Raw genomic sequence first — 24,109 nt, 5'->3', positions numbered from 1 at the left:
ACTTTACTGTATGTCTTTCTTTATAGTATGTCTTTTTCTTTACAGTATGTATTTTTCTTTACAGTATGTATTTTTCTTTACAGTATGTATTTTTCTTTACAGTATGTCTTTCTTTACAGTATGTATTTTTCTCTATCATTTTCAATCCCTTATAGAATTGATAGACAATTTCAAGACATTCATAAATCCGTTAGGACACTTTATTATTGTAATATAGTATACTTGAAATCCAATCCCCATGAGAGCTCAGCCAGTTGTAACATTGTGTCAGTGGTGACGAAGAGTCGATCACTCTCTGTCCCTTTAAAAGAGATCCCAAGTCAGCAAGAGTTTAATGAAAACCAAGCCTTGGGCAGAGCCACAGAGGTAGAACAGAATAAACATTAGCATGCAAACAGCAGCACTGTACTGCCTGAGTGATCTGGCTTCCACAGCACATAGCCCAAGTAGACACTGGGGGGTGAGCAGGGAGGTGAGGGGTGTGTGCCCCCCACCGTGTCCCATGGCTGGAAAGAGGCTGAGGGACAACACGAGGCCTGTCATCCTTCCATCCCTCACTTCGCTACGTTTTATTAGCTCTGTCACATTAATCAATTAGCCACCAGCTTGGCACTCGGGCACTGCAATGTTCTTTTGAACACAGCCTTTTGTTATTGTCAAAGTGTGTACGTGTGCATGTTTGACTGTATATGTTTGCAGGCTGTTTTTTTCTCCTCCTCTCCCTCCCTCTCGGCCAGTACATACCATCTATGTACTATGTTTTTAATATATTTCATTCCCTGACTTATTCTTTGTTGTTTTCTGTATCTCACAATTACTTAAAACAGTCAGACCTGTTTACTCTGCAGTAGGAGTGTTCAAAGAAGATCCAGCATGAACCTCTCTCTCTCTCTGAATCATTTATGATGGATCCCTTTTATGTGCCGAGTGACTTAGAAGACTCAAAAGAGAGAAGTTTGAAAAAAGAAACATGGAGGGGAAAATGAAGAAACACCTTGAGCTCAACAACTGAGTGGAAATACAAAAGCTCTCAATTAGCCAGGTATCAATACAAAGCAGCAGGGCATTCTCTTTGAAAGCCCACACTCTTTCAAATATTAAACCCCCCTCGCTCATTTCAATTCAGTGTTAGATTGCGATGGCATTTGGCTTGCTCTAGTCTCCTCCCTCTCTTTCTTCTCCCCGTGTGTTAGGGGAGAGGCTGTCTGTCTTTCTGCATGCAGCTATAGCAGTATTCATCGCAGGCAGGCAGGCAGGCGTGCAGGAGACAAGATGAGCCCAGTGAAACGCGGCAGAGGCGGGCGGTGCTTGCCCTTCTCTCTGCCTTCTCTCCCTGGTGGCCCCTCCGGGCCCTGGAGCCCAATAAGCAGCCATCTGCAGACAACCTCCACCACCACGCTCCAGCGGCTACACAGCCAGTGGGGTGGGGGTGTGTGTATCTGTGTGTGTGTTTGGGAGAGCAGGGGGGGGGGGAAGAGGAGGAAGTAGTCCAAGGGCACAAGCACTCCATCACGAGTCCTGGAAGTGACCTCCCACCACCTGAGTGTTGGGCCCACCCTGAGTGACTGCCATGCTGGCCAGGCCCAGCCACGGTGTGGGAGCTGCGAGCACAGAGCCTGTCCACTGGTGCCCCAGCAATCCTCCCAGCACATCCATCCTGCCCTGCCAGCCCACAGATCGATAGACCTGCTCTTTTAATCAGGTCTCTGGTGACTGTGGGTAGAGGAGGAAGGCTAATTCTTTCTACTCTCTCTCCCCACCTCTTTACCACTCTTTTGTTTTCCTATTTTTTCCTCCCTTCCTGTCCATTTACTCCATACTTGTTATATTCCTATTTCTTTCCTTCTCGTCCCCTCTCTCTCCACGCTGTACTGTAGGTACCTGTGTTGTCTTCCTCTCTCTACTGTACCTCTCTCTCCACACTGTTGTCATGACATTGGCCTGGGGTAGGTTTATGACAGTCATAAATACCTCTTCCCCCCCTTTTTCCTCTCTCTCTACCCTACTGATGTTACATTTGCAAACCCCTTGGTTAACAAAGAGATTCTGGGAACATCAGCAGGTGGGGGAAATGAACTATATTCTGGTAATCCGACCAATTGAACATATGCAGTGGTACTTAATGAATATGATGTCAGTTCGGTTGTCATCTGAGACATTCTCATCAATGATAAGATGACATAAACTCTACAGTGTAAAGTCTACATATCAGAGTTATCGGATTCACATGGAATTGTTGTTCAATTTAAATGTTTGAATATGAAATTATTCGTGATGAGATGAAATGTGATTTTCGCTTCTAAAATGTGAGATTTGGGTTTTCATAAGGTTAGGGCTATACTCAATTAGTGGCCCGCCCCTGTGAAGGGACATGGGCTATAAAACTTTTCAAACACACCCTCCTCTCCCTTCCTGTATAAAGCCTTGACGACAATATAACCTCCTGTTCCGAGGATGTGAGGACGACGGTCCGATGTCAGAATGGTTCAGATAATAACTACAGAACGAAGCCAACATCAGCGTGAGTTTTGGTTGCAAATGGTATGAACTTTGAACTCTTATTCACTACAGAAGTGATACCTCCTAGCCGTTGAGTTAGCAACAGCAGCTGCAAACGCAGGTTAGGAAGGAACAGACAGAGTATCCCGTCTACCACACAACGACGTTACTACAACGTAGCCAATTTACCAGCAGAGACATTCTTCAAAGGACAAAGGACTCGGTTGGGCAACACGGCCTTCCATCTATCACCAACCTACCGAAGCGCAGCTCAGAGTAAATATTATTGCATTTTCCTTTTCCAAATGGGCGGTAATTTAGAATGCATAAGATACTGTATTTACGATAGCACAGCTTCGCCCTTTGTTCCTCAGTCTTCTCGCTCTATCACTCAAACCCAGCCCCTTTTCTTTTGTGTAACAAGCTGTCACATCTGTTCCGCCCGCTAGGGACGTTTTCCTTTATGACGTACTTTGTAATCAAGTTATGATTAATTATGTGTATGTGTAATTCTGTGTGAATAGTTAGGTATTTAGTAGATAAATAATTAAACCCAATTTTGTATTGCTGATTCAACTTGTTAGCCAGGGTTCATGAAGATAACCAAGAATATTCAACATTCAGATGAGACTGAATTAAGGTGACGATTAATATTGACTGCTATTGATGTAAAATATTACTAGGTCTTTAAGAGTTTATTCGGAAGACAACAGCTCTATAAATAGTATTTCGTGGTGCCCCGACTCTCTAGTTAATTACATTTACATGATTAGCTCAATCATGTAATATTAATTACGGAGAAATTATTTTATAGAATAGCATGTCAGCTCACTTAATCCGGCATAGCCAAAGACACGACACTGTACTGTACCTGTGTTGTCTTCCTCTCTCTACTGTACCCCTCTCTCCACTCTGTACTGTAGGTACCTGTGTTGTCTTCCTCTCTCTACTGTACCCCTCTCACCACGCTGTACTGTAGGTACCTGTGTTGTCTTCCTCTCTCTACTGTACCCCTCTCTCCACTCTGTACTGTAGGTACCTGTGTTGTCTTCCTCTCTCTACTGTACCCCTCTCACCACGCTGTACTGTAGGTACCTGTGTTGTCTTCCTCTCTCTACTGTACCCCTCTCTCCACTCTGTACTGTAGGTACCTGTGTTGTCTTCCTCTCTCTACTGTACCCCTCTCACCACGCTGTACTGTAGGTACCTGTGTTGTCTTCCTCTCTCTACTGTACCTCTCTCTCCACGCTGTACTGTAGTGTGTATCTGTGTTAGCAGGTTGCCAGGTTTCAGGGAGCCAGTATCCCAGGTTTGCCCAGCAGCACCACTGGCTCCCAGCCTGATGCTGCCAGGCTCCAGCCCTGCCTGTCTGCTGCTTGGCACACACACTGTAATTGTGCTGATTTATTGATATGGAGCTGCGCCATACCGTAACATCATTTATACAAGATCACTCCCAAAGATGCTAACACAAAGAGAAGCAACGTTGGGGCTCTGATACATCGGCTAACTACACAGATCTCCCCCTGCCTCCGACACCTCCAACTGAATTTTACTCTGCTATTTTCAAGGGTGTGTACAGACTATCAAATTGTATATTAAATGATATACAAACTCTATATTCAAATTGAACAGGATGTTGCCTCTGGCTGCCCTTAACAAGCCAACACATCAATGGTAGCAGTACTTTTGAGTCTGTCTTCCTCAGAACCCATGGAGTCTTTATGTAGTTACATAACAAAAATATAACATGCAACAATTTCAAAAATGTTAAGTTACAGTTCATAGAAGGAAATGAGTCAATTGAAATAAATGAATTAGGCCCTAATCTATGGATTTCACATGACTGGGAATACAGATATGCATCTGTTGGTCAGACACCTTAAAAAAAAGTAGGGGCGTGGATCAGAAAACCAGTCAGTATCTGGTGTGACCACCATTTGCCTCATGCAGCGCAACACATCTCCTTTACATAGAGTTGATCAGGCCTGTGGAATGTTGTCCCCACTCCTCTTCAATGGCTGTGCAAAGTTGCTGGATATTGGAGCGAGCTGGAACACGCTGTCATACAAGTCGATCCAGAGCATCCCAAACATGCTCAATGGGTGATGTCTGGTGAGTATGCAGGCCATGGAAGAAATGGGACATTTTCAGCTTCCAGGTATTTTGTACAGATCCTTGTAACATGGGTCTGTGCATTATCATGCTGAAACATGAAGTGATGCAGAGGATGAATGGCACGACAATGGGCCTCAGGATCTCATCACGGTGTCTCTGTGCATTCAAATTACCATAGATTTAAAAAAAAAAATGTGTTCATTGTCCGTAGCTTATGCCTGTCCATTCCATAACCCTACAGCCACCATGGGGCACTCTGTTCACAACATTAACATCAGCAAATCGCTAGATTTGCCATACATGCTGTGTGCCCAGTACAGTTGAAAACGGGATTCATACCTGAAGAGCACTTCTCCAGCATGCCTGTGGCCCTCGTAGGTGAGCATTTTCCAGCTGAAGTTGTTTACAAAACTGCAATTAGGTCAAGACCCTGGTGAGGATGAAGAGCACGCAGATGAGCTTCCCTGAGACGGTTTCTGACAGTGTGCAGAAATTATTTGGTTGTGCAAACCCAGTTTCATCAGCTGTCCGAGTGGCTGGTCTCAGACGATCCCGCAGGTGAAGAAGCCGGGTGTGGAGTTCTTGGGCTGGCGTGGTTACATGTGGTCTGCGGTTGTGCGGCCAGTTGGACGTACTGCCAAATTCTCTAAAACAACGTTGGAGGCGGTTTATGGTAGAAAAATGAACATGACATTATTTGGCAACAGCTCTGGTGGACATTCCTGCAGTGAGCATGCCAAATTAACGAGTCCTCAAAACTTGCACATTTTAGGGTGGCCTTTTATTGTCCCCAGCACAAGATGCACCTTTGTAATGATCATGCTGTTTAATCAGCTTCTTGATATGCCACACCTGTCACATGGATGGATTATCTTGGCAAAAGAGAAATGCTCACTAACAGGGATGTAACCACATTTATGCACAAAATCTGAGAGACATTTTTGTGCATATGGAACACTTCTGAGATATTTTATTTCAGCTCATGAAACATGGGACCAACACTTTACATGATGCGTTTATATTTTTATTCAGTATAGTATATGAAATGTCGCCATTCTGCTAAGAGGGAATGCTCATGTTATCTGTTCTTGACCCATGATGATGGTGTCAAACAACGAAGGATGTAGTCACTGTCTCTCACAGTAGCCCGTGTGGGAGGAGAGATGAAAAGAGAGGAGGATGATGGAGAAGAAAGGAGGAGGAGGATTTTCAGCTGTGGGACACTTCTCTATCTAGACTCCTTCCTCTCTGCCTCTAGGCTCTCATCACACCTGTGTACCCACAGCTGCACACACACACACACACACACTATGTCCCCCCTTACACAGTAGCTGAATATTAAGCAAGGCTGCAATCAATAAACCAAACACCAAAAAAAGGCCTTTCCATACATCACCCATTTTATTACATTAAAATAAACTTCATTGCCAATTCAAGGGCATCCATCTGGATGGTAATTATGAACAATTTAAGAATGCACTGTACTCCCCTCTCTTCTTCTTCTGTGTATAATGTCAAGGATCTCTTGCTGCTCTTATCATTTTCACGGTTTCCTAATGTACTTGTGTGTTGGCATAATTATTCATGTCATGATCTCCAGTCATGCTAATGATCGCAGCACTCAGTCTTTAAAGAAGGCACCACAGCCTTATCGTATTAAATCAGTTCGCTGTCATAGCAGCCAAACTAAATATATCTCCACAGCAGTTGAATCACGTGTAAGACAGCACTGTTGAGCTCAGTGCCTCCAGGCCCAGCAGTGAACAGTCCTACGGTAACTCAGAGCTGAGTGGGGTCAGTGGTGTAGTTAGTGGGATCCTCAATGAGGTCTCTTCATTCTTCCCCAGACCATTGTCTGGTGAGTCAGTCACTTGGAGCACATCTCGATGGTTCACTGTAGTATGAGGAGGGTCTCTGCTCCTTCTGGAGGGAGGTGTCATGGAGGAAGTGGGCCGTGAAGGAGGTGCAGGCTTCTCTACTAGTTAGCTGGAGAAGAAGTGCTTGACTAGGTCCTTCTTCTTGACCTTCCCCATCTGGATCCAGGGCATCTCCTCCACAAGGACCAGGCCTGTAGGGATGGTGTATGGAGACATGTGCTCTCAAACACAACACATGACAATTAACACATAGGACTGAAACACAACACATGACAATTAACACACAGGACTGAAACACCACACATGACAATTAACACACAGGACTTAAACACCACACATGACAATTAACACACAGGACTGAAACACAACACATGACAATTAACACACAGGACTGAAACACAACACATGACAATTAACACACAGGACTGAAACACAACACATGACAATTAACACACAGGACTGAAACACAACACATGACAATTAACACACAGGACTGAAACACATATAAAGGCATGTGCATATTAACTCTTCTACTGCTTAACACACAGGCACGCACACACAGGCACGCACACCACAGGCACGCACACACACACAGGCACGCACACACACACAGGCACGCACACACACACAGGCACGCACACACAGGCACGCACACACAGGCACGCACACCACAGGCACGCACACCACAGGCACGCACACACAGGCACGCACACACAGGCACAGACACACAGGCACGCACACACACACAAGGCACGCACACACACACAGGCACACACACACAGGCACGCACACACAGGCACGCACACACAGGCACGCACACACAGGCACGCACACACACACAGGCACAAAGCCACGAGACACTTCTTGAGCGTACACACAATAACAATTACAGTGGAACAAAGGCTGAGCCCCTGGTGTTGCAGTCAGTTTGAGAGATAAGACAACGTCCTTCATACGCACTAGAGCGTCTCTCTCCCTCAGTAATATCCCCCAGACTGCTTCAAGACATTTCCTATTTGGTTAATACAAAACAATACAATCAGCATGAAGTAAAAACAAATAGTCAAGGCAAAAACACAAGGCTGAGCTAATTAAATGTCTGCCATTTTGAATGCCTGGTTGTTATGTCGAGTCGTGAAGCCTGCAGCGTTTTTTATTATCTAATGGCTGTGTTGTGGCGATAGACAGAGAATAGTAAATCAACAAATCATATTGTAGCATAGCGTACTTCTGTCCCTCGCAGCAGATGGGTCTGTCTCTCTCTCTCTGCATTTCTCTCTATACATGTGGCTGCATGGCTGTGTCAGACAACTGTGTGTGTGTGTGTGTGTGTGTGTGTGTGTGTGTGTGTGTGTGTGTGTGTGTGTGTGTGTGTCTCTCTCTCTCTCTCTCTAATGGGGCTTGTTCACACACCCATCTCTCAGAGGCTCTGCCTGTTGTGTGTGTGTATGTATGTATGTATGTATGTATGTATGTATGTGTGTGTATGTTAGTGTTTGTGTGTTTCTGCACTAGCTAGTGAGGAACACAGCGCTTGACACAGATACAGGGTGACAGCTGAAGCCGGGGCACTGAGGAGTGAGCATCCATGCACTTGTTCCCCCCCCCCCCCCCCCCCCCCCTTCTCCACACACTTTCTGTTCATCCTCTCCATCTCCTTCACCCTGGCTGGCCCTGTGCTTGCCCGTCCGCAGGCAGCACCTGTGGGTGGGGGGTGACAGGGTCATTGGCAGACAGGCAGCGCTGCTAATCCACCATGCAGGACCAGCAGGGCACAGCAGTAGGGCCGGCACACCCCCACGCCATATGGAGCCCGCAGCACAAACAGACACACGCACACACACACACACACAGGGTGGGCAGAGAGTGATAGAGAGAAAGACAAAGACAGATGGAGGGAGATAGACAGAGGGAGACAGAAAGAAAGAATACAGACAGCGAGTAAGAGAGGGGGGGGGGCACAAGGAGGGAGAGAGATGGCCTGAGCCATTCCACAGAAAGGGACATGTGTCTTCTGCCAGTGTTGGGGGGCAAAATAAAACCACAGTGACATTTAGAGCAAAAAAGAAGCCAAGACCGAAACAGCAACGGCTTGCCTGCCTGACAGACCTCCATCATCATCCCTCCTTTCTTCATCCTCCCTCTCTCTCTATTCTCTCCTCAGCTCCTTTCATCAGTCCACATCTGCCCTTGGCCCCTTCAGTTAAATGAGAGTGGCCTCTCTCTCTCTCTCTCTCCAGTAGTTAGGTTGCTATTGATTTTGAGGCTTCAGCAGCAGTTACTATAAACAAGTCTGGATGACTCCCCGGGGGACTGAGCAGTGAAGTCTTCCTCTAATTCAATAAATGCAGTGGACAAAATTCTATTTTCAAAAACACACAATTTAAGGTTTTCGCATGTTCCCAAATAGTAAAACCACAGAACCATGAACACCAAATGGTTGATGGAATGGAGCAGCATGACAAAGCACAGCTAGCTAGCAGACATACCAACAAATCTAATATACAGTAGATCTACGATTTATAAGCAAATAAATACCTCTACATTTATTGGGAGTTTTAATATATATATTTATATTTTTACTAATGCTGCTTCATGGCGCTATAAAACTAGTGTGACAATAATGTCCTTTGTTTTGCCTGTAAACTGCCCCAGGTCTTCAGCTCTGACAGGGTCATGCTCCGCCCCCTCTTCAGCTGCACCACCGATGTCACCTTCTGTCCCCAGGTGGCGTCCCGAGCACCAATCACAGCCACATCTGAGAGGTCAGGGTTCACCACACATGGACAACACCCTGAAAGCTACTGTAATATGTCAACGAGTCAAATGATTAATGTTGTTTAAATCCAACCAATCTAAAAAATGGTGCTAATCTTAATGGTGCCAGCCATGGAAACACAAATGTCTGAGTCTTTAGGCCAAGCGCCAGTGTAAGTCCCTGCAGTGGAAAAGCACCATGAAGGAGCCAATGGAGGGGGTGTTTACCTGTGGTATCAGGGTGGGCTAGCAGGGGTCGCTGCACCTCCAGAGCACTGATCCTATAGCCTCCACTCTTTATGATGTCCACAGAGGTGCGGCCCATGATCCAGTACACTCCATCCGTATAGACCACTGTGTCCCCTGCAGGACACCATACAAACAAGGGATAGATAGGGGAAACACAGAAAAACAAGCCCACGCTAAACAAAAACTGCTTAACAGTCCTCATTTATCAAAGGCATGCACATCTACCATGTACTGAAAAAAACGCACACACTCCATCATTCAACCCCTACTCCCACCGGGTTGTCATATGACTTGGCATATTGGGTGTAATATAGGCTTGGCTTGTGTGTGGAGGAGGGAGAGAGGGTGGGTGGCATAACCACGCAGGCCTGCTCCGTGTGTCTGAGACTCACAGTAACACAACGCAGGCCTGCTCAGTGTGTCTGAGACTCACAGTACCACAACGCAGGCCTGCTCAGTGTGTCTGAGACTCACAGTACCACAACGCAGGCCTGCTCAGTGTGTCTGAGACTCACAGTACCACAACGCAGGCCTGCTCAGTGTGTCGGTGACATTGTCTGCTTGATTAGTGCGTCAGAGACTCAGAGGAACCCCAGTAAACATGGCCAGCACAGTCCACAGTCCACAGTCCACAGTCCACAGACCACAGACCACAGCAGAGCAGCTGAGACTGAGAGCTCCATCAATCAGCAGGTGAATGGCAATATCCTGGACGCTACACACAGGCATGAAAACACACACACACCCAGGCTGCTGATGCATTCAACCTGCTTTGCCTCTATCTCTTGGGCAAATAGCTGAGAGGGAAGAGAGAGAGAGAGAGAGCAGCTCAGCTGGAGTTCCCCTTAATTACCTCCCCCATGCCCACCACTGATTAGCAGCACAACGCCAAGACTGTGCTGGGCTGTCTCAGTGGCACTGTAAGAACAACAGCCTATATAATATATAAAAACACCAACAACCGTGGACTATATCTGGGAGCTGGCTGACATCCAGGCCACCTGACACCTCATCACTAGGTAACACTTTCTCTTAGTGGAAACGCCACACCTACCAGCCAGGGCTCAGAGAGAGGCTGAGGAGAGGAACACTGACTGTCTGTCATACTGTGACCTCAGACAGAAGAGCCATGCTAGACACCTACTGGTGTTACCCCGGGGGAGTACTGGATGGGTGTGTGTGTGTTTGGGAGTGGTGTGTGGAAGGGAGAGTTTATGTGTGTGTGTGTGTGTGTGTGTGTTGGGTGGGTGGGGGCTGGTTATTGAGTGTGAGGGCTCAGCTGGGGCTGGGGGATGATGAGGAGGGGAAGTGGGTCATTGTGTGGATGAGTGTGGGACTGAGAGAGGTAGAGAGGGTGAGGGGGAGGTGTGAAGAAGGCGAGAGTCCTGGTGGATCATTACAGAGTCCCCAGCTGAGGCAGGGAGAGGGAAATGAAGGCTGTGTGAGAGGTGGGGATGTGTTGGGCAGCGTGAGAGGTGTGGGGATGTGTTGGGCAGCGTGAGAGGTGTGGGGATGTATTGGGCAGCGTGAGAGGTGTGGGGATGTATTGGGCAGCGTGAGAGGTGTGGGGATGTATTGGGCAGCGTGAGAGGTGTGGGGATGTATTGGGCAGAGTGAGAGGTGTGGGGATGTATTGGGCAGCGTGAGAGGTGTGGGGATGTATTGGGCAGCGTGAGAGATGTGGAGATGTATTGGGCAGCGTGAGAGGTGTGGGTATGTATTGGGCAGCCTGAGAGGTGTGGGGATGTATTGGGCAGCCTGAGAGGTGTGGGGATGTATTGGGCAGCCTGAGAGGTGTGGGGATGTATTGGGCAGAGTGAGAGGTGTGGGGATGTGTTGGGCAGAGTGAGAGGTGTGGGGATGTGTTGGGCAGAGTGAGAGGTGTGGGGATGTATTGGGCAGCCTGAGAGGTGTGGGGATGTGTTGGGCAGCCTGAGAAGTGTGGGGATGTGTTGGGCAGCGTGAGAGGTGTGGGGATGTATTGGGCAGCCTGAGAGGTGTGGGGATGTGTTGGGCAGAGTGAGAGGTGTGGGGATGTATTGGGCAGCCTGAGAGGTGTGGGGATGTGTTGGGCTGTGTGAGAGTGGTGGGGATGTATTAGGATTTGTGAGGGGGTTAAGCAGGTGCTGGAGAACGGGGCCTGGCCCAAGGCTGGTGGGTGGTGACTGGTGGAGGACAAGTGGAAGGTGCAGCAGGTGACACATTCACAAGGTCACTCAGCCTCTCTCTCTCTGTCTCTCTCTCTGACTGCCTTCATTGGAGATACAGCATCAGGAGAAGAGAACTACGACATGACCTTCTATTCAGTCTCACTTTTACCAGACGATATAGTCACCTCTACCTTCTATGACTCAGATCATATCAGTGTACATTATCATATGCATAGTACACACTTGCCATCGTATATGGTATCAAGGTAAGGAAATACTAGATAAAGACTTGAGCATAAATCAAAACCAGTTTAGTTACAGTCTCTCATCTCCTCTCTATCACTCGCGCACTTAATCATCTCAACCTCCCAAAATACATTCATCTTTCCTCTCAACTCTTCATCTCTCTATCCATCCTGCCTCTTTCAGCACGCTCCTCTTTCAGTACTGCGACTCCTCCATCCCCATCTCCCCTTTCTCACTCTCTCTCTCCCCTCCCCCCTCCTTTCTACAGTGTCTCTTCCTCTCCCATTGCCTCCCTCTCTCTCCCCTCCTCTCCTCTCTCTCTCTCCCCTGCCTTCCCTGCCTCCGCCGAGCACAGCATCAATAGAAGGCCCATCTGTTCCCATACATCACGCACTTCATTTCAGTTTATTAGCCGGGATAAATCATAAATATTTCATTATACATCACGGGCGGCTGTCGCAGGGACGCCGCAATTTATCACCGCTGCCCTCTCTCCCGGCTCCGCGCCGGAGCAATAAGCTTTCCAGTCTATTAAACAAGATTGATACAGTGTGTAAATTTAGATATTGGGAATTTCTTCACAGACCACTGCTCTGCACTGATAGGCCGGGGCGACGGGGGAGGAGGGGAGGGTGAGGGGAGGAGAGGAACTGGATGGGTGTTAACATCAGTAATAGTGTATTTACAGTTTCCCCTTCCTTCCCTTCGGTTTTAAGGAAGAAAACCCCAAAAGCCAGGAATAATTTAGTCACAGGCGTGTAGCCCCGTTCTCATGTAAATAGAAAGTAGAATGAGAACATGTTTTACATGACTACAGATGAGTGGGATGCCATGGGGTTGGAGGGGAATATATGCATAGCTTTTCACTTCACCCCTCTTTACTGCTCAATGATGTCTGAGGGGAAAGGGGTCTACGCTCACAGCAGACAGACATATTACTAACATACAGTACAGTCAAACACACTTCAGCTGACTTTGAGACACTTGGTGCTCACTTGACAATGGCTGTTGTGACCTTCTGTCTTTGAGGAAGGGGAAAATAAGGAGAGAGAAACAGTGCCTGTTTGGAATGAGGGACCACTGGGAATAGTGATTGGAGAAGAAACCGATAAAAATGGAGAGGGGGGGCTTTTGGAAGTGTGTTACCAGGACACACTGAAGAATACTTGTGATTTGGCATCCCAGTCTCAGTACTGTTGTGGAGGACAAGCGGAGGAGGAGGGAGATATGGACGAGTGGCTTTCTTAATTAAAACGATAAGAAGCCTAATTGCGCTGGGCTTTCATCTCCTTCGTAGGCATGGGGGGAAAAAAGCGATGGATGGAACGGAAGAAATGAAAAACAGTGGCGTGAGGAAAGAACGGAACAGAAGATGGAGTGCAGAGAAAGTTCCTGGTCTGCAGTGGCATGTCTCCACTCCTCCCACCTCTCAGCACCTTGCCAGTGTCTGTCTCCCCCCTGCCTGCCACCATGATCTCAAGCCTGGCCAAGTCTGAGACAAGGAAAAGGGCAGGGAAGTGACAGTCAGCACTGCCCAAAGCCAGAGAAAACACAGAGGCACAAACATACACCCACACTTGTCTCTGGGTGCTCTGGGCACACTCAGTGGTCAGGTTACACCGTAGGAGGTTTTTGGTGTGCGAGGGGGCTCTAGAAAGGGCAGAGTGAGACAAATGACAAAGGCCACGCTCAACGTCACACACACACACATTTCTGTCAGCTCCAGGCGCCGCTGCTCTAGGTGTTAGAGAGGGACACATGGAACAACGTCTGTGCCAGTTGAAAGACATCAAGTCAGTCCTGTATCAGTCAGTCAGCATTTTCACCTCACACAAGACGCCATCAACCAACTAAGTAGTGTAGTGATGAAGATAAGCCAGTAGCCATGTTCTCAGTGAGAACATCCAGCATCACAGCAAGAGGGGAAGGCCTTATCGGAGCTGGATGAATGGGGGGGGGGGGGGGGGGTCTGCTACTCTGTTACTCTGTTCACAGCCATCTCTCTTTAAGAACAACAGTCAACACAAAGCAGGGAGACATTAATATTAATGCCAACATTAAAACTCAGGCGGCTAAATGGAACAGCTAATGAGGATGAATAACAGACAACCGCTGACAAAAATCACCAGCTCTGATGTTATTTATCATCCTTAACTTTTGTCACAGCTCCTTTTTGCGTAATTAATATCGTACAAGAAAGCGGCTTCGCACTCGGATGAGTGATCTCATTTGTTTAATACAATGCAATTAAAGGGAGAGAATTGCTTTATGTTAATGTTACTGACTATGTTGCTCGCGGTTGATTATCGTCTTGGTGAGATAGCGAACAAACTTTTACGATTGATAACCTCTCCCGGGAGATCTGGCGTGTACTTAAACTAACTACTTGACTACAGTTTGCATGCAACTGTTCACCATGTTTGACACACAGAGCCGGTGCAGTAGCAAGCTCCCTAGAATCTAAACCGAAACCATGTATGCCAAGACATAGCAGAGCTCAACATGGCAGCACACTGCCTACACTGTAGCGGTAATGCTGGTATACTTACAGCCTGTTCCTTCCATCCTACCGATACCTCCATCCTTTCCTCTCATGGCCACCTCTATCAGAACAACACAAAGCGGTCCCTCCATCCCTTTCCATCTGCCATCAGCCACAGCATGCCCACAGTTGACAGCCAGCTCAGAAAATATTCACTATTCATCTATCAGTCTTTCCAGTAAAAAAGAGAAAATCAATGCCAAGACAAAAGTAGAGTAGGTCAATAAATCTAATGTGGGCTGTCCTCCCGGAGTCTTTGTTTCTTCTTTGGGCACACAGAATGTTTATAGCATTTCAATGTAGAACTAGTGGTTTACCACATATCCTGCAGACACAAGTGCTTAATGTGTTGAATTGCAATACCTGTACCAGAGTATTTGGATACACAGAGTCCCACATGTCAACACCTTGATTGGAACATTTTAGAATGGACGTATAGCCTTACCATAGGGGAAATGGAACAAGGGGAGGGTGAATGGTAGAGTCGTGAGGGGAACATGACATGGGAGGGGCATTGTGTTGTGACCGGAGGAGGTGAAATGTGACATTGGGGAGGGTGAGAGGGAAGGAATGCTTAAATCACTAGTGATGGCTGCCTGCCTGGAAAATAAGGCACACTGCTGGCTGACTGTCTGTCTGTCCTGCAGACTCTAGTTTCACCTCAGCTGAGAGGTCAAGACTGACAAAACTTTAAAACCTAACACGCACTAAGCACACACACACAAATGTAAAAAATATATTCGCTGATTGAATGACAAATACGGCCATAGAACAAACTACACACACAATCAACGGACCACAGACTAATGATTGTGGAAAAAAATCTATAAATGAGAGTATCGCAATATTATTTTGATTCTATAACTTCAAGTATAAAAAAAATAATAAAATATACAGTATATGAGGAAAGTATTCAGACCCATTGACTTTATCCACATTTTATTACCTTACAGCTTTATTCTAAAATGGATTCAATTGTTTTTCCCTCCTCAATCTACACACAATACCCCATAATGACAAAGCAAAAACAGGTTTTTAGACATTTCTGGAAATGTATGAAAAAAAACTGAAATATCACATTTACATAAGTATTCAGACCCTTTAATCAGTACTTTGTTGAAGCACCTTTGGCAGCGATTACAGCCTCGAGACTTCTTGGGTATGACGCTACAAGCTTCGCACACCCATTCTTTCTCACATTCTTCTCTGCAGATCCTCTCAAGCTCTGTCAGGTTGGATGGGGAGCGTCGCTGCACAGCTATTTTCAGGTCTCTCCAGAGATGTTTGATCGGGTTCATGTCCGGGTTCTGGCTGGGCCACTCAAGGACATTCAGAGACTTGTCCCGAAGCCATTCCTGCGTTGTCTTGGCTGTGTGCTTAGGGTCGTTGTCCTGTTAGAAGGTGAACCTTCGCCCCAGTCTGAGGTCCTGAGCGCTCTGGAGCAGATTTTCATCAAGGACCTCTCTGTACTTTGATCTGTTCATCTTTACCTCGATCCTGACTAGTCTCCCAGTCCCTGCCGCTGAAAAACATCCCCACAGCATGATGCAGCCATCATGCTGTTGTAGAAACATCTCAAGGATGATCAATGGAAACAGGATGCACCTGAGATCAATATCAAGTCTCATAGCAAAGGGTCTGAATACTTATGTAAATAAGGTATGTTTTTTATTCTTAGTAAATTTGCAAACATTTCTAAAAACCTGTTTTCCCTTTGTCATTATGGGGTATTGTTTGTAGATTGATGAGGAATAAAATTGATTTTAGAATAAGGCTGTAACGTAACAAAATGTGGGAAAAGGGAAGGGGTCTGAATACTTTCCAAATGCACTGTAGTGCATGTGTGTGTGTGTGTGTGTGTGCGTGCGTGCGTGTGCGTGTGGTAAAGTAATGGTAATGAGCCTGGCTCTGTGAGAGGTTCTGCTCTCCTCTCTGCCCTGAGATGAGCTGAGGGAGGATGAGCTCCACTCCTCTCCTCTCCTCCTAGTTAACATTCTCCCCTCTCCCTCCAGTGGCCTGCACACCCACATCCAAGCCTGCCTGTTATTTACGAGCACAGCAAGGCTAATGTGCAGTCCCCAAACAGTGCTTACCCGAGCACTGGCAACTTTTAGGACGCATCCATTATTCATAAGTATGTGCACGCAGCATTTGGAAAATTGCTAATGCTTTCCCTCCCAGCCATCTTTATTTATTGATATATTTATTTATTTATTGTTTTTCAGCGCATAATCCATTCCTGGGGAAAAAGAGTTAGCTGTCCTGCTAGAGCGCTGGAGACCAGCTGAACCCCACTTCTCCCAGTCTCCCCCTCTCCCTCTCTCCATTTCTATCTCTGTAGCCCTACCGCTAATAAAATTAATGGTCTTGTTTACGAGGGACAGTCTTAAGGACTCCACTGGCACAATGGAAAAACCTTATTAGTAAGAGCCTAACCACACAGGCAGGCAGCCTGCACACAAACACCAGAGGCAGACGAAATCTGACCACAACAGTCAATATCTCACGGAGAGAGTCGAAGATAACGATCCATCCACAACATTGGTTATAAATTCATGATGGCGTTAGGCCTTGGCAGGGTTCCTCACACCGTCTGCGTGCTTGTGTGTCACCAGGTTGAAAAGATGTTAAGATCCTGATAGAGGGATGAGACTAACGGAGGCAAGGTTTCAGTTACCACGTCCAGAGACTGGCTCATCATTAGTGCTGTATACTTGGGAGGCCATTGGCATGGTAGACCCCAGTCAAACAGTCAGTAACTCTAAACCAGTGTGAATGATCTGCTCAAAAGGTGGCCTGGAGTCCCTGGCCAGTTAACGAGACTGACACACACTGTCCCTCTCCTTGGTAGGTAATCTAGCAGACACAGACAGCTGAAAGGGAGCTACTGAGGAGTACATTTGAAAGCAGGGCAGATTGGAGGAGAGGAGAGAGGCCGAGTGAGTGAGTTGACACAAAGAGAAGTGAGGAAAATCAATGGGAACAAACGTGGTGTGGAGATGGGCGCAAAGTGAGCGCTCAACAGGGTGACAGCTTATCCATAGAGGTGCCAGTCAGGCTGCAGCAGGGCCACACTTACCCAATTAAAGAGACCGCCAGGCAAACAGAAACCATGTTGACCTCTTGGCTCTCCCTGTTCTTTTCTCTTCCTCCCTCTCTCCCTCGCTTTCTTCCTCTCCCCCACCCCCCCTCTGCCTGAGGGAGTCCGTGTGTGTGGTAAAGGGTGAGCACACAGGGTCAAATCCAATGGGAGGATGAGAGGTTTAAGAGATGGTGAGAGACAGACAGCTAGTTCAGGTGAGGGTAAAGAAAGGGAGGGAGGGAGGGAGGGAGGGAGGGAGGGAGGGAGGGAGGGAGGGAGGGGTGTTAGATGGAGCAGCGAGCTGGCGGAGAGGGGGAGAGTGTAAGAGGGGGAGTAGGTGTGAGGGTGAAAAGGGTATGAGCGTGAGAGGAAGTCGGTGGAAGTGAGGGAGAGTGTAAGTAGTACTCGTCTTGAATCTCACACCTTTTCACCCTGCCTACCAACAGAGCCAAGATCATACATAGTGACAAACAAAGAACCAGGCACTGGACAGGGAGTAGCATTGTGAAAACTGAGTTTATCATTACAAATAAGGCTATCTGCGCACCTTCTCCAGCCTCCCTATTCAAATACATGAACTGTCCAGAAGCCTTCAGATGAGGTGACATCAGATCTGACACTCCTAACACCTAGAAGGGCAGCAGAATAGAGTGAATAGACCTGGGCATATAGGGTATGTCAAAGTAAATGTAAAGTAGTGCTGTGGTGAGCAGAGGAGGCTGCTGCGACAAGCTATAGGAGGACAGGCTCATTGTAATGGCTGGAATGGAATCAATTAAACGGTATCAAACAAATCCAACAAATGTTTGACTCCGCTCCATTCCAGTCCAGCCATTACAATGTGCCCGTCCTCTTATAGCTCCTCCCACCAACCTCCGCTGGTAGTGAGGATATAGCTGCCTATGGAGCTGGTGGATGCAGGGTCGCCATGGCAAGCAGGCTGCCTGAGGTGATGGTGCGTGTGACTTTGTGTGTGTGTGTGCATGTGTGCATGTGTATGTAGGATGGAACAGGCAGGCAGGCGGGTGGGCAGGCAGGCAGGGTGCTTGGCAGTAGCAGCGGCTGGCTAGGGGACTGACTGGCTGGCTGTTCTGTCTGCTGGGAGCTGATTGTGCTGGCTCTCATTATCCGGCCAGTGGGCCTAATGGAGTGTGACAGCAGCGTGCGGCGCACTGGAACTCTGTCCTTCCAGCCCTAAAAGCCAATTAAACCCACTCCACCCTGCCAGCTCCCGCCTTCCTCCCTGCCAGCTCTCCCGAACTCTCTCCCCCTGCAGCCCCTTCTCCATCTGTACCTCCTCCACTCTTTCTTGCCCACTTCTCTCCATCCTTTATCCCTGCCCATCTCTCTGTCTCTGAGCAGCTCCTCTCTCCCTGTAGCCCTGTTATAAAGCAGGGCTCCTTGGGGGAATGCACTGGGCCAGAGAGGGCCTAGTCGGCCTCTGCACCACTGACAGCTCTGCTCTTCTTCTCCCCAACCCACAGAGGAGTCACAACCACTTAGAGAGGAGAAATGCCTCCCAGCACCAAAAACACACATCCTCCATTTATCACAAGCCAGTCACTGAAGGGGAGTGAGACGCCTTCTTCCTAAATGTTTAAATACAGCTCCTGGAGAAAGAGAGGTCATGGCAAGCGTAGTTCTGACAATGTGCCTCATCCAGTGTTCTGGGTGTGATTGGTGAAGTAGAGAACATGGTGAACCCTAGCCAATATTTCACATGAGCTAGTGGTCATGTGAAATATTCACTAGTCTTTCGCAGCCCTCTCGTAGTATTGTATCATCAGGCTGTCCCTCAAGGTATGAGCCTGTGTCCTGTAGCTGCATACCAGTCAATAAATCATGAGATGACAGTGTGTTCCTGACAGACAGTGTACTGTACCTGTTTTGAACCAGCCGTCCTCAGTGAAAGACTCCCTGGTGGCCTCTGGTTTGTTCCAGTACTCTGTGAAGACCTGGTCTCCCCGCACCATCAGCTCCCCCTCCTTCCCCTCCAACGCACCTAGAGACAGAGAGACAGACAGACACAGACACACACACACACACACACACACTACAGTGGGTCGCTAAGACAGACAGGGTCCTGGACATGCTAACCGTATATGTTTTTTAACAACATGAACATTCTGCTTAGACATATATTTTTTTCAACAGAATCTGGAAGTTCTAATGTATCTATGGATGTGAGTGTTTCTGACTGCTGAATACCTGAGTTTCTCTGCTGTTGCCCTCGGCGACGGTGGTGCTGGCTGCTTTCGTCATGACGATGCAAACCTCCACTCCTGGAAGATGGACACCGACTGCACCTGCACACACACAAACAACGCTAAATACTCACATCATGCATACACAATGGAACTAATTACACTCTCACAATTAATGCGAATGGTTTTTAAGTAAAAAAAATGTCACGTCCAAAATATTTGCATCAACAAAAATATAATGATTTAATGACAATCCTTCTCCTACACATATGAATGCACACACATTCCTGAGGCATTTTCTCCTTCTGTCTGACCTATAGAGAGATAAGCTCTAATGACTGCCTCCGCCAAAAGAGAAGGAAACCTTTGTGCAGCCTTCTCTCTCTCTCTCTCTCTCTCTGTGTGTGTGACACTGTGGGCCATGTCATTTCACAGGCCACTGCTCTCCCAATAAAGAACAGGGCAGACAGGCCATGATTACAAAATAACTCCCTGCTTCATATTGATCTAATCAACTTTAGCCCTGATTGGCAATGCCAATCAAACACACTCCGTTTCCACTTCATCAGCAGAGCAAGAAGCACAGAGATACAAGCTCTCTTCCCATCGTTTCAAAACCAGACCAGCCTAGTTTATCTCTGTCAAGTCAGTCTTCTCTCTAAAGCCACTTCCTGTCCTATCCCTCCTGTCCCCTTCATTCAAGGTTTTTTTTGTGTGAGAGGATGACGTCCATCTCAGTCCCTGTCCTGTTGTTTTTCTCCCAGGGTTGTGTCCCAGTGAGCTGGGTAATCGTCAGCGTGTCCTCATTCCTCCTCACTCTCCAAACACAGCAGAAAGCTGCCAACGACGGGGTGATAAAAAGAGCTTTCTCCCCTCAATCACAAAACTAAACAAAATCCATTTATACTTGAGCCCGAGCAATCTCTCGCTCTTCCCCTCTTGGTCTCCCTCGCTTTTTCTCTCCATTCAGGAAGGAGGCCAGACATATTTTGGAGCCATGTAGCATTCAGGTCACCGTTACTTTACTGATAATTGAGATTGACTGCCACTTCAAAGGCTACAGGCAGAACAGAAAGACTGGAGGGGAATTACAAAAAGGGGACGAGGGCTAAACGAGTGACTAGAAACTCAAAATAGAAGACAGGAATATTCCAGAGCCGTGTTCTACCCACATTCCACACAGGGAACAATTACTAACCATGCAGGGGAATGAAGACAGCATTGAGAGGGACATAAGGTCGTTGAGTGACAGCTGGAAATGACTAATGAACTGATATGGCCAACATCAGCCCTCTGCTGAAAATAGCATAAATAATCAATTCAAACAACAACAACATTCCAGTGGTATTAGGAATAAGATAACATCTTATTATGCTGACGTCCTCATTACTGCCCTTTTCTTCATGCCTATTAAAGCAGAGTTGAATTAATATAGCTTTATAGATATACTGTGTGTGTGTGTGTGTGTGTGTGTGTGTGTGTGTGTGTGTGTGTGTGTGTGTGTGTGTGTGTGTGTGTGTGTGTGTGTGTGTGTGTGTGTGTGTGTGTGTGTGTGTGTGTGTCTGTGCGTGTGTGTGCGTGCGTGCGTGTGTGCGTGTGTGTGTGTGTGTAGTGGAATGTAGCCGGCCCTGTGGCGACAGCCCTGTCAGAAACACAATAGCTCCCCTGACTGCACAGAGGCCCATTAACAAGGCTCCATCAGTGGGCCCATCTGAACCTCTAATTACGACTGCAGCATCAGCCATGCCAGCCAGCCACACACTCAACCAGCCAGCTAGAGTTTTCAAATGAGACCAGCCAGGCATAGAGGAGGAGGAAAAGGAGAGGCGAGGATGGAGGGAGGGAGAGGAGCAGAGAGCTGTGTAGCTCCAAGCCTGCCTTCCCCATGCATAATTCAGCAGCCTTCCTTCACGCTGTGCTCTCTCTGGGCTGCCCTGGGGAACTGACAGCCCTGCGCCCCCTGGAGCCTTGCTGGAGCACTGCTGCTCAAACCCCCCAACAACCTCCCCCAAACACAAAGCACAGGGAAGGGAGAAAGTGAGATGGAGAGGGGAGAGAGAGGGGGAAAGGGGAGAGGAGAGAAGGGGGAGGGTGAAAGGGTGTGAAGTGAAAGGGTGGGGGTTGAGATGCTCAAAGTCATTCTGCTGAAAGGGGACATGTGTCTCCTGCCAGGGCTGGTGTTAGAGGGGGGAAACAAAAGAGGAAACAAAAACAGAATGAAAGAAAAAAATACAAATGAGATGGAGATGAATAGATTAAGAGAGATATAGCTTTAGGGTATAGCCTACTCCTCAGTGTGAAGCCAAACATAAATCAAATTACGACCACCAACATGACACAAATACAACTCTGTGTATACTCACTCATAAAATAACAATACATGTCTTTAATAGACTGTCTTATATAAACTCATAATAAAACACAAGTTGATTAGTTAACAGTTGACAGTTGTTTTGAAGGGGTGGAGTGCTGTGGAGGAAGGGGGGGGGGGGCTGGAGTGTTATTTTCTGAGAGCTCTATGGTTGTTATTGATTTGTTTTACCTACTTTAAAAGGAGACGGCATCGCACACGCTCTTCCACAAGTGTCTCATAGACTGCTGCTGGAAAGACGTCGATGCGACCGCAGCGTCTCAGGGCTGGTCTTAATAACCACCTCCCAGGATTAAATAGAACCTGCCTCTTTATTTCAAACAGGCGCTCACAACAACAGACACCGCATTAGCTGAGCTACTGACAGTCAAATTAGCCTGCCTTGTCATAATGCTGCTTTGAAGATCCTCCACTCAAAAGACTAGAAGGGGAATGGAAAGACTGAAGAAAGGAACACAACCCTCCAGTCACCTGAGGATGGAACCAGAAACATCAACAGCAGCATAGAGCTTTGATACTAAACCACCTGGAATAAGAACATAGGTAAACCAGACAGAAATAGTCTGATCAACACCATGTTCCTCAGACAACTGAGACAACTGTCAGACAGGGCAAAAAGACAGCGCTCCAACAGAGCCTGTCGGCATGTTGTAATATTAATTAAAGACAGTCTCACTGTCATACAGTTTCTGGATGTGTGTGAGGTTATGACATCACTGTACAAAGGAACATGGTGGTGGTCAATGGTGTGTGTACCTGGGATGCGAGGACCCTCCAGGGGGTTGGACAGGGCCATGCCTATCTCTGTCATGCCGTAGCGCTCCAACAGGGTGTGTCCTGTGATCTCCTCCCAACGTAACAGGGTGGGCTGAGGCAGGGCGGACGAGCCAGACACCATCAGCCTGGGGTTAGAGGGGGAAGTCTGGGTCACACTCAGTAAAGGCCCAGGCTCTGATGAAGCCATCTCTTTTCAATGGCCTTAGCATTGACTGGAGTAGCTTCAAGAGGGAGTAGGGTTGCAAAGGGAGGGTATATTACTGTAAACTTTCTAAGTTTACCAGTGAACTAACAGAATTTTGGTGACTTTCAAGTTTTTGGGTGAATTTTACAAGATGATATCTAGTGGCCTTTTGGGGTACTTCAGATTATTACATGTGTCTAATTATCTCTGGCCCTGTGTGGCCTTATCAAATTATGACAAAGCTGTAAAACATTATCCTAAATCAAGATTCCCCAACCGGTTGGCCCATGAGCCAAATTTGGCCCACGGGTGGCTTTATTTCCCCCCCCCCAAAGGTTTAAAATGATTATGTTTTAGTCAAATATGATATCTGTTTGGGTTTCTTGCGGTCAATTTGCAGTCTACAAATTATTTGTAATTATGTTCCGGCCCCCCAACCAACCGCTCAAGAAAAAAATGTATCGGCCTGTGGGCTAAATATAAACCATCAACTTAGTGAATACCATTGGTGTTTGAAGAGCGACTGCCCCTGAAAAGCAACTTCTCGCTTTGAAAACAGCCTATGTGGCATAGATATGAGTTAAAAACATTTATTCTAGTGTCAAAATGTACTACAAAGTGTAAATAGTATAATTTTGGTCATAAAGTCAGTCTCATCGAAAACGAAGATTTGCGAGATGATAGGATAAAATGGTATGTTACAGAATGAAGGGTACCGTAAGAGTTTTCCGTAGGTTGGATTTATTTTAATCATGCCCACATGCCCACAGCTGGCAGCACCCAAGTAATCATCAATTCAGAGAGCAGCTGCACGCGACCCAATCATAACCCCCATGGCCAATTTGGTTTGACGTTCAATATCCCTATGGGGCTAGTGAAGGACCATCAGTAAATTACACAATGTACATGGGACAAGATTTTAAAATGACAAAAGCTCCAAATTTCAATTACTTAAAAACCTCAAACCAACTATAAATTGTAGAAATGAATTTACAATATTGAAAGCATTTAATGTGCAACATTATAATATTGTCCTATTTACATTGTGTAATT

The 24,109-nt window shown here is 47.0% G+C and overlaps 1 protein-coding gene across 1 annotated transcript in view; it reads right to left on the bottom strand.

Annotated features, from left to right (window-relative positions):
- Positions 1–8,139: 8,139 nt before the first annotated feature.
- Positions 8,140–24,109, bottom strand: part of LOC110526303 (malonate--CoA ligase ACSF3, mitochondrial-like) — a 35,075-nt gene continuing 19,105 nt past the window's right edge. The window contains 5 exon segments of the mRNA XM_021607139.2: positions 8,140–9,252; positions 9,480–9,614; positions 19,403–19,522; positions 19,722–19,826; positions 22,852–22,997. Coding sequence (XP_021462814.2) covers positions 9,104–9,252; positions 9,480–9,614; positions 19,403–19,522; positions 19,722–19,826; positions 22,852–22,997 — 655 coding nt within the window. The 3' untranslated portion in view covers positions 8,140–9,103.

The sequence above is a fragment of the Oncorhynchus mykiss genome, chromosome 6 (genome assembly GCF_013265735.2).
Source record: "Oncorhynchus mykiss isolate Arlee chromosome 6, USDA_OmykA_1.1, whole genome shotgun sequence".
NCBI classification, from domain to species: Eukaryota; Metazoa; Chordata; class Actinopteri; order Salmoniformes; family Salmonidae; genus Oncorhynchus; species Oncorhynchus mykiss.
The sequence above is the reverse complement of the archived record's forward strand: the minus strand, read 5'-3'. Positions and strand labels throughout refer to the sequence as shown.